Source organism: Penaeus vannamei, unplaced genomic scaffold (genome assembly GCF_042767895.1).
Source record: "Penaeus vannamei isolate JL-2024 unplaced genomic scaffold, ASM4276789v1 unanchor495, whole genome shotgun sequence".
Taxonomy (NCBI): domain Eukaryota; kingdom Metazoa; phylum Arthropoda; class Malacostraca; order Decapoda; family Penaeidae; genus Penaeus; species Penaeus vannamei.
In genome coordinates, this window is record NW_027213499.1 from 7,501 (window position 1) to 20,000 (window position 12,500).

The 12,500-nt window shown below is 45.6% G+C and overlaps 2 protein-coding genes across 2 annotated transcripts in view; both read right to left on the minus strand.

The window, feature by feature from the left end:
- The window catches only part of LOC113807244 (mucin-2-like), a gene marked incomplete at its 5' end in the record, with an annotated part of 9,673 nt that extends 401 nt beyond the window's left edge, over positions 1-9,272 (minus strand). Inside the window, 9 exons of the mRNA XM_070119661.1 lie at positions 882-4,528; positions 4,650-4,948; positions 5,050-5,248; positions 5,400-5,725; positions 7,614-7,642; positions 8,007-8,242; positions 8,454-8,632; positions 8,904-8,962; positions 9,201-9,272. Coding sequence (XP_069975762.1) covers positions 882-4,528; positions 4,650-4,948; positions 5,050-5,248; positions 5,400-5,725; positions 7,614-7,642; positions 8,007-8,242; positions 8,454-8,632; positions 8,904-8,962; positions 9,201-9,272 — 5,046 coding nt within the window. The remainder of the gene's footprint in view (positions 1-881; positions 4,529-4,649; positions 4,949-5,049; positions 5,249-5,399; positions 5,726-7,613; positions 7,643-8,006; positions 8,243-8,453; positions 8,633-8,903; positions 8,963-9,200) is intronic.
- Positions 9,273-9,597: 325 nt separating this feature from the next.
- The window catches only part of LOC113816392 (uncharacterized), a 12,873-nt gene continuing 9,970 nt past the window's right edge, over positions 9,598-12,500 (minus strand). The window contains exons 12-19 of the mRNA XM_070119662.1: positions 12,106-12,500; positions 11,671-11,899; positions 11,526-11,581; positions 11,191-11,389; positions 10,941-10,999; positions 10,261-10,789; positions 9,984-10,087; positions 9,598-9,712 (exon numbers count right to left, since the gene is read on the minus strand). The exon at positions 12,106-12,500 is cut by the window's right edge and continues 704 nt beyond it. Coding sequence (XP_069975763.1) covers positions 9,598-9,712; positions 9,984-10,087; positions 10,261-10,789; positions 10,941-10,999; positions 11,191-11,389; positions 11,526-11,581; positions 11,671-11,899; positions 12,106-12,500 — 1,686 coding nt within the window. The remainder of the gene's footprint in view (positions 9,713-9,983; positions 10,088-10,260; positions 10,790-10,940; positions 11,000-11,190; positions 11,390-11,525; positions 11,582-11,670; positions 11,900-12,105) is intronic.

The following is a 12,500-nucleotide window of genomic DNA, read 5'->3' on the forward strand; positions in this document are numbered from 1 at the left end:
TTCCGTGGGGCCATATGAAGTCCATGGTTTATGATGGCTCTATTTCACAAAGAGAATACGGAATAGTGTAGAAAAAAAGATAAATAAATGAAATAAAGTAACGCCCCTAATATGCCTCGATATACGGCTGGTATTGTGATGGAAGAATAGGATGTGAAATGGGAGCATGATGAGTCAAAGACAAAGTTTTGATGACGAAAATTCAAGAAGTCAGAAGGACTGGCCAAAATGGAGGCTCGTTGGATGAAGCGTAAGAAGAGCTCTCAAGAGGAACACGCAGTTGCATTATCTAAGACTAGGGGAGGGATTAGTATGATGAATACTGTGTAAAAAAAACTGTTCAGTGTAGTTAATGACAAGATTTATAATGTTTTTTATATCCATTAAGTATTTTGCCTGCATAGTTTATGAAGTGTTAAATAAACAAATAAAACAAAGAATTTAAACACATCCTACGACTGTGTGGAATTCATGTTGAACAGATTGCAACAGGAACAACGAAGGGAAGGGCAAGAAAACACACGAATATGCCGAAGGCCTTTTCACTATTGCTTCGTCAGGGCATATGCCCTGACGAAGCAATAGTGAAAAGGCCTTCACGAATATGCCGAAGGCCTTTTCACAATTGCTTCGTCAGGGCATATGCCCTGACGAAGCAATAGTGAAAAGGCCTTCGGCATATTCGTGTGTTTTCTTGCCCTTCCCTTCGTATATGCCCTGACGAAGCAATAGTGAAAAGGCCTTCGGCATATTCGTGTGTTTTCTTGCCCTTCCCTTCGTTGTTCCTGTTGCACATCCTACGACGAAACTAAAGGTTGAACAATGCCTTTTTGATGGTATATAAACAACTACCTCCGACCAGACGCCCTCCCTTTCCTCACCTTCTCCGCCAGCTGCTGGATACTCGCCAGCAGGAGTTGGAGCATCGTCACAGCGTCCGCGATGACGGACTCTTGGGCCTCTATCTGCTGCTGCAATTCCAGCTGTTCCTGCTGCAGCTCCGCGAACTGCGCCAACAGCTCTTCCGCTGATTGTGATCCGCTGGGACCGTTTTGCTCGGGGTCACCTTCCGTTGTGGGGGTAGAAGGTGTTGTTGTGGGAATAGCTGTCGTGGGAGCAGATGTTGCTGTGGGAGCTAGTGTTGTAGGAATATATGTTGTGGGAGCATAAGTTGTTGTGGGAACAGAGGTTGTTGTGGGAGCGTAAGTTGTGGGAACAGAGGTTGTTGTGGGAGCATATGTTGTTGTGGGAGCATAAGTTGTTGTGGGAACAGAGGTTGTTGTGGGAGCATAAGGTGTTGTGGGAACAGAGGTTGTTGTGGGAGCATAAGTTGTGGGAACAGAGGTTGTTATGGGAACAGATGTGGGAGCATAAGTTGTTGTGGGAACAGATGTTGTGGGAGCATAAGTTGTTGTTTTGTTAACAGAGGTTGTTGTGGGAGCATATGTTGTTGTGGGAACAGAGGTTGTGGGAGCATATGTTGTGGGAATAAAAGTTGTGGGAACAGAGGCTGTTGTAGGAGCATATGTTGTGGGAACAGAAGTTATTGTGGGAGCATAAGTTGTCGTGGGAACAGATGTTGTTGTGGGAGTATATGCGTTTGTGGGTACAGGTGTTGTGGAAACAGAGGTTGTTGTGGGAGCATTTGTTGTAGGAGCATATGTTGTTGTGGGAACAGTTGTTGTTGGAGCATATGTTGTGAGAACAGTTGATGTGGGAACAGACGTTGTTACCGGAATATATGTGGTTGTGGGAACAGAAGTTGTTGAGGGAATAGAAGTTGTTGTGGGAACAGAGGTTGTTGTGAAAGCTAGAGAGGTTGTGGGAGCATATGTTGTAGAAGCAGGTGTTGTTGTGGGAACAGAGGTCGTTGTGGGAGGATATGTTGTGGGAACAGAGGTCGTTGTGGGAGCATGAGTTGTTGTGGGAGCAGGAGTTGTTGTGGGAACAGAGGTCGTTGTGGGAGCAGGAGTTGTTGTGGGAACAGAGGTCGTTGTGGGAGCATATGTTGTGGGAACAGAGGTCGTTGTGGGAGCATATGTTGTGGGAACAGAGGTTGTGGGAGCATGAGTTGTTGTGGGAGCATAAGTTGTTGTGGGAACAGAAGTTGTTGGAGCAGGAGTTGTTGTGGGAACAGAGGTCGTTGTGGGAGCAGGAGTTGTTGTGGGAACAGAGGTCGTTGTGGGAGCATATGTTGTGGGAACAGAGGTTGTGGGAGCAGGAGTTGTTGTGGGAACAGAGGTCGTTGTGGGAGCAGGTGTTGTTATGGGAACAGAAGTTGTGGGAGTAGTTGTGGGAACAGAGGTCGTTGTGGGAGCAGGAGTTGTTATGGGAACAGAAGTTGTGGGAGCATGAGTTGTTGTGGGAACAGAGGTCGTTGTGGGAGCATGAGTTGTTGTGGGAACATAAGTTGTGGGAGCATATGTTGTGGGAACTGAAGTTGTGGGAACAGAGGTCGTTGTGGGAGCAGGAGTTGTTATGGGAACAGAAGTTGTGGGAGCAGGAGTTGTGGGAACAGAAGTTGTGGAAGCAGGTGTTGTGGGAACTGAAGTTGTAGGAGCAGGAGTTGTTGTGGGAATAGAAGTTGTGGGAGCATATGTTGTTGTGGGAGCAGGAGTTGTTGTGGGAGCATGAGTTGTTGTGGGAGCATATGTTGTTGTGGGAACATAAGTTGTAGAAGCAGGTGTTGTGGGAACTGAAGTTGTGGGAGCAGGATTTGTTGTGGGAACAGAAGTTGTGGGAGCAGGAGTTGTTGCGGGAACAGAGGTCGTTGTGGGAGCAGTTGTTATGGGAACAGAAGTTGTGGGAGCAGGTGTTGTTGTGGGAACTGAAGTTGTGGGAGCAGTTGTTGTGAGAATAGAAGTTGTGGGAGCAGTTGTTGTGGGAACAGAGATTGTGGGAGCATGAGTTGTTGTGGGAACAGAAGTTGTGGGAGCATATGTTGTTGTGGGAACAGAGGTCGTAGTGGGAGCATGAGTTGTTGTGGGAACATAAGTTGTGGAAGCAGGTGTTGTGGGAACTGAAGTTGTGGGAGCAGGAGTTGTTGTGGGAGCAGGAGTTGTGGGAACAGAGGTCGTTGTGGGAGCATGAGTTGTTGTGGGAGCATATGTTGTTGTGGGAACAGAGGTCGTTGTGGGAACTGAAGTTGTGGGAGCAGGAGTTGTTGTGGTAGCAGGAGTTGTTGTGGGAACAGAGGTCGTTGTGGGAGCATATGTTGTGGGAACTGAAGTTGTTGGAGCATATGTTGTAGTGGGAGCAAGAGTTGTTGTGGGAACAGAAGTTGTGGAAGCAGGTGTTGTGGGAACAGAGGTTGTTGTGGGAGCAGGTGTTGTTGTGGGAACAGAGGTCGCTGTGGGAGCATATGTTGAGGGAACAAAATATGTGGGGACAGAGGTAGTCGTGGAAGCAGGTGTTGTTGTGGGAACAGAGGTCGTTGTGGGAGCATATGTTGTTGTGGGAACAGATGTTGTGGGAGCATATGTTGTTGTGGGAACAGATTTCTTTGTGGAAGCAGGTGTTGTTGTGGGAGCAAATATTGTTGCGGGAACAGAGGTCGTTGTGGGAGCAGGAGTGGTTGTGGGAGCATATGTTCTGGAAACAGAGGTTATTGTGGGAACAGTTGTTGGAGCAGGTGTTGTTGTGGGATAAGAAGTTATGGGAGATGTGGGAACAGAGGCTGTTGTGGGAGCAGAAGTTTTTGTGCGAGCAATTGTTGTAGAAGCAGGTGTTGTGGGAACAGAAGTTGTTTCGGGAGTATAGGCTGTTGTGGGAGCACGTACTGTGGGAACAGAAGTTGTTGTGGGAAAAGATGTTGCTTGGGGAACAGAAGTTGTCGTGGGAGCAGGTTTTGTGGGAATAGAAGTTGGGGGAGCAGGTGTTGTTGATGGAAGAGAAGTTGCTGTGGGAGCAGATGTTGTTGTGAGAACAGTTGTTGTGGAAGCAGGTGTTGTTGGAGCATATGTTGTTGTGGGAACAGAAGTTGTTGTTTGATCAGGGGTTGTTGTGAAAGCAGGTGTTGTGGGAATAGAAGTGGAAGCAGGTGTTGATGTGGGAACAGCAGTTGTCGTTGAGGGAATAGGTGTTGTAGTAGCTGATGTTATAGAAACTGGTGTTGTAGGAGTAGATATTGTTGGTGTAGAAGTAGGTGTTGTTAAGAGAGCATGTCCTGGTGTTACTGTGAAAGTAGGCTTTGTTCTTGGAGTAAAGATTGCTGTGGGAGCAGGGGTTGTTACGAAGGAAGATGTTGCAGAACCAAAGGCGGTTGCGAGAGAAAATCTTGTTTCTGAAGCAGACTCCGTGGAAGCACTTGTGGGAACCTGCATTGTTGTGGGAGATGTGGAATCATGTGATTTTGTTGTAGGAATCGTTGTGGAGGCCGATACTGCCGTTGGAGCAGACGTTTTTTCGACATTAAATGTTGTGGGAAGAGGCGTTGAAGTTATAGCAGATGTGGTAATAGGTGTTAGTGTAGAAATAGCCGTAGCCGCTGATGTAAACGCAGATGCTGTGACATCGGAAGACTCGCCAGCTGTTGAAAAATGGTCAGTGTTAGCAAAATCAGGTTTCATGTTTGTTTCAGCCTCTGTGGAAAATTCAGGAGTTGTGAAGGCAGGTGGCGTTGAAGAAATGTCTGTAGGGAAAGATCTCACAGAAGATACTGAGGTGGGGATATATATTGACGTTCGTTTGCTCGTTATTGGTGAGGCTGTCGTTGTTCCTGGAGCTGATGTTGAACCAAAGGTTGTTGTTGTAGGGACGAGTGTTGTCAGAGGAGCAGATTTTGTGGGTCGTGTTATAGAAACAGAAGATCTTGAGGGAACAGATTCTCTTCTGGAAACAGACGTTGGAATAGACGATGATGAAGTATAAATTGCTGGAGTAGACATTGCTGAAGCAGACGTTATTGGAATAGACGTTGCTGAAGCAGTCGTTGTTGGAATAGACGTTGCTGAAGCAGTCGTTGTTGGAATAGACGTTGCTGAAGCAGTCGTTGTTGGAATAGACGTTACTGAAGCAGACGTTGTTGGAATAGACGTTGCTGAAGCAGACGTTATTGGAATAGACGTTGCTGAAGAAGTCGTTATTGGAATAGACGTTGCTGAAGCAGTCGTTGTTGGAATAGAGGTTGCTGAAGCATTCGTTGTTGGAATAGACGTTGCTGAAGCAGTCGTTATTGGAATAGACGTTGCTGAAGCAGTCGTTGTTGGAATAGACGTTGCTGAAGCAGTCGTTGTAGGAATAGACGTTTCTGAAGGAGGCGTTGTTGGAATAGACGTTGCTGAAGCAGTCGTTATTGGAAAAGACGTTGCTGAAGCAGTCGTTATTGGAATAGACGTCGCTGAAGCAGTCGTTGTTGGAATAGACGTTGCTGAAGCAGTCGTTGTTGGAATAGACGTTACTGAAGCAGTCGTTGTTGGAATAGACGTTGCAGAAGCAGACGTTATTGGAATAGACGTTGCTGAAGCAGTCGTTATTGGAATAGACGTTACTGAAGCAGTCGTTGTTGGAATAGACGTTACTGAAGCAGTCGTTGTAGGAATAGACGTTTCTGAAGCAGTCATTGTTGGAATAGACGTTACTGAAGCAGTCGTTATTGGAATAGACGTCGCTGAAGCAGTCGTTGTTGGAATAGACGTTACTGAAGCAGTTATTGGAGTAGACGTTGCAGAAGCAGTCGTTATTGGAATAGACGTTGCTGAAGCAGTCGTTGTTGGAATAGACGTTGCTGAAGCAGTCGTTGTTGGAATAGACGTTGCTGAAGCAGTCGTTGTTGGAATAGACGTGGCTGAAGCAGTCGTTATTGGAATAGACGTTGCTGAAGCAGTCGTTATTGGAATAGACGTGGCTGAAGCAGTCGTTATTGGAATAGACGTTGCTGAAGCAGTCGTTGTTGGAATAGACGTTACTGAAGCAGTTATTGGAATAGACGTTGCAGAAGCAGTCGTTATTGGAATAGACGTTGCTGAAGCAGTCGTTGTTGGAATAGACGTTGCTGAAGCAGTCGTTGTTGGAATAGACGTTGCTGAAGCAGTCGTTGTTGGAATAGACGTTGCTGAAGCAGTCGTTTTTGGAATAGACGTTGCTGAAGCAGTCGTTATTGGAATAGACGTGGCTGAAGCAGTCGTTATTGGAATAGACGTTGCTGAAGCAGTCGTTATTGGAATAGACGTGGCTGAAGCAGTCGTTATTGGAATAGACGTTCCTGAAGCAGTCGTTATTGGAATAGACGTTGCTGAAGCAGACGTTGTTGGAATAGACGTCGCTGAAGCAGTCGTTGTTGGAATAGACGTTGCTGAAGCAGTCGTTATTGGAATAGACGTTGCTGAAGCAGTCGTTATTGGAATAGACGTGGCTGAAGCAGTCGTTATAGGAATAGACGTTCCTGAAGCAGTCGTTATTGGAATAGACGTTGCTGAAGCAGACGTTGTTGGAATAGACGTCGCTGAAGCAGTCGTTGTTGGAATAGACGTTGCTGAAGCAGTCGTTATTGGAATAGACGTTGCTGAAGCAGTCGTTATTGGAATAGACGTGGCTGAAGCAGTCGTTATTGGAATAGACGTTCCTGAAGCAGTCGTTATTGGAATAGACGTTGCTGAAGCAGTCGTTATTGGAATAGACGTTGCTGAAGCAGTCGTTATTGGAATAGACGTTGCTGAAGCAGACGTTGTTGGAATAGACGTCGCTGAAGCAGTCGTTGTTGGAATAGACGTTACTGAAGCAGACGTTGTTGGAATAGACGTTGCTGAAGCAGTCGTTGTTGGAATAGACGTTACTGAAGCAGTCGTTGTTGGAATAGACGTTGCTGAAGCAGTCGTTATTGGAATAGACGTTGCTGAAGCAGTCGTTATTGGAATAGACGTTGCTGAAGCAGTCGTTGTCGGAATAGACGTTGCTGAAGTAGTCGTTATTGGAATAGACGTTACTGAAGCAGTCGTTATTGGAATAGACGTTGCTGAAGCAGTCGTTATTGGAATAGACGTTTCTGAAGCAGTCGTTATTGGAATAGACGTTGCTGAAGCAGTCGTTGTTGGAATAGACGTTGCTGAAGCAGTCGTTATTGGAATAGACGTTGCTGAAGCAGTCGTTGTTGGAATAGACGTTGCTGAAGCAGTCGTTGTTGGAATAGACGTTACTGAAGCAGTCGTTGTTGGAATAGACGTTGCTGAAGCAGACGTTGTTGGAATAGACGTTGCTGAAGCAGTCGTTATTGGAATAGACGTTACTGAAGCAGTCGTTGTTGGAATAGACGTTACTGAAGCAGTCGTTGTTGGAATAGACGTTGCTGAAGCAGACGTTATTGGAATAGACGTTGCTGAAGCAGACGTTATTGGAATAGACGTTGCTGAAGCAGTCGTTGTTGGAATAGACGTTACTGAAGCAGTCGTTATTGGAATAGACGTTGCTGAAGCAGACGTTATTGGAATAGACGTTGCTGAAGCAGACGTTATTGGAATAGACGTTGCTGAAGCAGTCGTTATTGGAATAGACGTTGCTGAAGCAGTCGTTATTGGAATAGACGTTTCTGAAGCAGTCGTTGTTGGAATAGACGTTTCTGAAGCAGTCGTTATTGGAATAGACGTTGCTGAAGCAGTCGTTGTTGGAATAGACGTTACTGAAGCAGTCGTTGTTGGAATAGACGTCGCTGAAACAGTCGTTATTGGAATAGACGTTACTGAAGCAGTCGTTGTTGGAATAGACGTTACTGAAGCAGACGTTGTTGGAATAGACGTTGCTGAAGCAGACGTTATTGGAATAGACGTTGCTGAAGCAGACGTTATTGGAATAGACGTTGCTGAAGCATTCGTTGTTGGAATAGACGTTGCTGAAGCAGTCGTTATTGGAATAGACGTTGCTGAAGCAGTCGTTGTTGGAATAGACGTCGCTGAAACAGTCGTTATTGGAATAGACGTTGCTGAAGCAGTCGTTATTGGAATAGACGTTGCTGAAGCAGTCGTTATTGGAATAGACGTGGCTGAAGCAGTCGTTATTGGAATAGACGTTGCTGAAGTAGTCATTGTTGGAATAGACGTTGCTGAAGCAGTCGTTGTTGGAATAGACGTTGCTGAAGCAGTCGTTGTTGGAATAGAGGTTGCTGAAGCAGTCGTTGTTGGAATAGACGTCGCTGAAGCAGTCGTTGTTGGAATAGACGTTGCTGAAGCAGTCGTTAATGGAATAGACGTTTCTGAAGCAGTCGTTGTTGGAATAGACGTCGCTGAAGCAGTCGTTGTTGGAATAGACGTTGCTGAAGCAGTCGTTATTGGAATAGACGTTGCTGAAGCAGTCGTTGTTGGAATAGACGTCGCTGAAGCAGTCGTTGTTGGAATAGACGTTGCTGAAGCAGTCGTTGTTGGAATAGACGTTGCTGAAGCAGACGTTGTTGGAATAGACGTCGCTGAAGCAGTCGTTGTTGGAATAGACGTTGCTGAAGCAGTCGTTGTTGGAATAGACGTTACTGAAGCAGACGTTGTTGGAATAGACGTTGCTGAAGCAGTCGTTGTTGGAATAGACGTTGCTGAAGCAGCCGTTATTAGAATAGACGTTGCTGAAGCAGTCGTTGTTGGAAAAGACGTTGCTGAAGCAGTCGTTGTTGGAATAGACGTTGCTGAAGCAGTCGTTATTGGAATAGACGTTGCTGAATCAGTCGTTGTTGGAATAGACGTCGCTGAAGCAGTCATTATTGGAATAGACGTCGCTGAAGCAGTCGTTGTTGGAATAGACGTTTCTGAAGCAGTCGTTATTGGAATAGACGTTGCTGAAGAAGTCGTTATTGGAATAGACGTTGCTGAAGCAGTCGTTATTGGAATAGACGTTGCTGAAGCAGACGTTATTGGAATAGACGTTGCTGAATCAGTCGTTGTTGGAATAGACGTCGCTGAAGCAGTCGTTATTGGAATAGACGTTACTGAAGCAGTCGTTGTTGGAATAGACGTCGCTGAATCAGTCGTTGTTGGAATAGACGTTGCTGAAGCAGTCGTTATTGGAATAGACGTTACTGAAGCAGACGTTGTTGGAATAGACGTTGCTGAAGCAGTCGTTGTTCGAATAGACGTTGCTGAAGCAGTCGTTATTGGAATAGACGTTACTGAAGCAGACGTTGTTCGAATAGACGTTGCTGAAGCAGACGTTGTTGGAATAGACGTTACTGAAGCAGACGTTGTTGGAATAGACGTTGCTGAAGCAGTCGTTATTGGAATAGACGTTGCTGAAGCAGTCGTTGTTGGAATAGACGTTGCTGAAGCAGACGTTGTTGGAATAGACGTTGCTGAAGCAGTCGTTGTTGGAATAGACGTTACTGAAGCAGACGTTGTTGGAATAGACGTTACTGAAGCAAACGTTGTTGGAATAGACGTTGCTGAAGCAAACGTTGTTGGAATAGACGTTGCTGAAGCAGACGTTGTTGGAATAGACGTCGCTGAAGCAGTCGTTGTTGGAATAGACGTTGCTGAAGCAGTCGTTGTTGGAACAGACGTTGCTGAAGCAGTCGTTGTTGGAATAAACGTTACTGAAGCAGACGTTGTTGGAATAGACGTTACTGAAGCAGACGTTGTTGGAATAGACGTTACTGAAGCAGACGTTGTTAGAATAGACGTTACTGAATCAGACGTTGTTGGAATAGACGTTGCTGAAGCAGACGTTGTTGGAATAGACGTCGCTGAAGCAGACGTTGTTGGAATAAACGTTACTGAAGCAGACGTTGTTGGAATAGACGTTACTGAAGCAGACGTTGTTAGATTACGCGTTGCTGAAGCAGTCGTTATTGGAATAGACGTTTCTGAAGCAGTCGTTGTTGGAATAGACGTTGCTGAAGCAGTCGTTGTTAGAATAGACGTTGCTGAAGCAGACGTTGTTGGAATAGACGTTACTGAAGCAGACGTTGTTGGAATAGGCGTTGCTGAAGCAGTCGTTGTTGGAATAGACGTTGCTGAAGCAGTCGTTATTGGAATAGACGTTGCTGAAGCAGTCGTTGTTGGAATAGACGTTACTGAAGCAGACGTTGTCGGAATAGATGTTTCTGAAGCAGAGTTTGCTGAAGCAGACGTTGTTGGAAGAGACGTCGCTGAAGCAGACGTTCTTGGAATGGACGTTGCTGAAGTAGACGTTCTTGGAATAGACGTTACTGAAGCAGATGTTGGCGGAATAGATGTTTCTGAAGCAGACTTTGCTGAAGCAGTCGTTATTGAAATAGACGTTGCTGAAGCAGTCGTTGTCGGAATAGACGTTGTTGAATCAGACGTCGGATTAGACGTTTCTGAATCAGACGTTGTTGGAATAGACGTTACTGAAGCAGGCGTTGTGTGAATAGACGCTTCTGAAGCAGTCGTTCTTGGAATTGACGTTGCTGAGGCAGACGTTGTTGGAATAGACGTTACTGAAGCAAACGTTGTTGGAATAGACGTTGCTGAAGCAGTCGTTCTTGGAATTGACGTTGCTGAAGCAGATGTTGTCGGAATAGACGGTACTGAAGCAGACGTTGTTGGAATAGACGTTACTGAAGCAAACGTTGTTGGAATAGATGTCGCTGAAGCAGTCATTGTTGGAATAGACGTTACTGAAGCAGACGTTGTTGGAATAGACGTTGCTGAAGCAGTCATTGTTGGAATAGACGTTACTGAAGCAGACGTTGTTGGAATAGACGTTGCTGAAGCAAACGTTGTTGGAATAGATGTCGCTGAAGCAGTCATTGTTGGAATAGACGTTACTGAAGCAGACGTTGTTGGAATAGACGTTGCTGAAGCAAACGTTGTTGGAATAGACGTTGCTGATGCAGTTGTTGTTGGAATAGACGTTACTGAATCAGACGTTGTTGGAATAGACGTTGCTGAAGCAGTCGTTGTTGGAATAGACGTTTCTGAAGCAGTCGTTGTTGGAATAGACGTTACTGAATCAGACGTTGTTGGAATAGACGTTGCTGAAGCAGTCATTGTTGGAATAGACGTTACTGAAGCAGACGTTGTTGGAATAGACGTTGCTGAAGCAAACGTTGTTGGAATAGATGTCGCTGAAGCAGTCATTGTTGGAATAGACGTTACTGAAGCAGACGTTGTTGGAATAGACGTTGCTGAAGCAGACGTTGTTGGAATAGACGTTGCTGAAGCAGACATTGTTGGAATAGACGTTTCTGAAGCAGTCGTTGTTGGAATAGACGTTGCTGAAGCAGACGTTGTTGGAATAGACGATACTGAAGCAGACGTTGTTGGAATAGACGTTGCTGAAGCTGACGTTGTTGGAATAGACGTTGCTGAAGCAGTCGTTATTGGCATAGACGTTGCTAAAGCAGTCGTTGTTGGAATAGACTTTGCTGAAGCAAACGTTGTTGGAATAGACGTTACTGACGTAGACGGTGTTGGAATAGACGTCGCAGAAGTAGACGTTGATGGAATAGACGTTTCTGAAACAGAGTTTGGTGAAGCAGACGTTACTGGAATAGACATTACTGAAGCAGACTTTGCTGAAGCAGTCGTTATAGGAATAGACGTTGTCGGAATAGACGCTGCTGAATCAGACGTTGTTGGAATAGTCGTTACTGAAGCAGGCGTTGTGTGAATAGACGCTTCTGAAGCAGACTTTGCTGAAACAGTCGCTGTTGGAATAGACGTTACTGAAGGAGACGTTGTTGGAATAGACGTTATTGAAGCAGACGTTCTTGGAATAGACGTTATTGAAGCAGACGTTCTTGGAATAGACGTCGCTGAAGCAGTCACTGTTGGAATAGACGTTTCTGAAGCAGACGTTGTTGGAATAGACGTTACTGAAGCAGTCGTTGTTGGAATAGACGTTACTGAAACAGGCGTTGTCGGAATAGACGTTACTGAAGCAGACGTTGTTGGAATAGACGTTGCTGAAGCAGACGTTGTCGGAATAGACGTCGCTGAAGCAGACGTTGTTGGAATAGACGTTTCTGGATCAGACGTTGTTGGAATAGACGTTACTGAAACAGGCGTTGTCGGAATAGACGTCGCTGAAGCAGACGTTGTCGTAATAGATGTCGCTGAAGCAGTCGCTGTTGGAATAGACGTTTCTGAAGCATTCGTTGTTCGAATAGACGTTTCTGAAGCAGTCGTTATTGGAATAGACGTCGCTGAAGCGGACATTGTTGGAAAAGACGTTGCTGAAGCAGTCGTTGTTGGAATAAATGTTACTGAAGCAGACGTCGTTGGAATAGACGTCGCTGAAGCAGTCGCTGTTGGAATAGACGTTTCTGAAGGAGACGTTGTTCGAATAGACGTTGCTGAAGCAGTCGTTGTAGGAATAGACGTTTCTGAAGGAGACGTTGTTGGAATAGAAGTTGCTGAAGCAGACGTTGTTGGAATAGACGTCGCTGAAGCAGACGTTGTGGGAATAGACGTGGCTGAAGCAGTCGTTGTTGGAATAGACGTTTCTGAAGCAGTCGTTGATGGAATAAATGTTACTGAAGCAGTCGTTGTTGGAATAGACGTTACTGAAGCAGGCGTTGTTGGAATAGACGTTACTGAAGCAGGCGTTGTGTGAATAGACGCTTC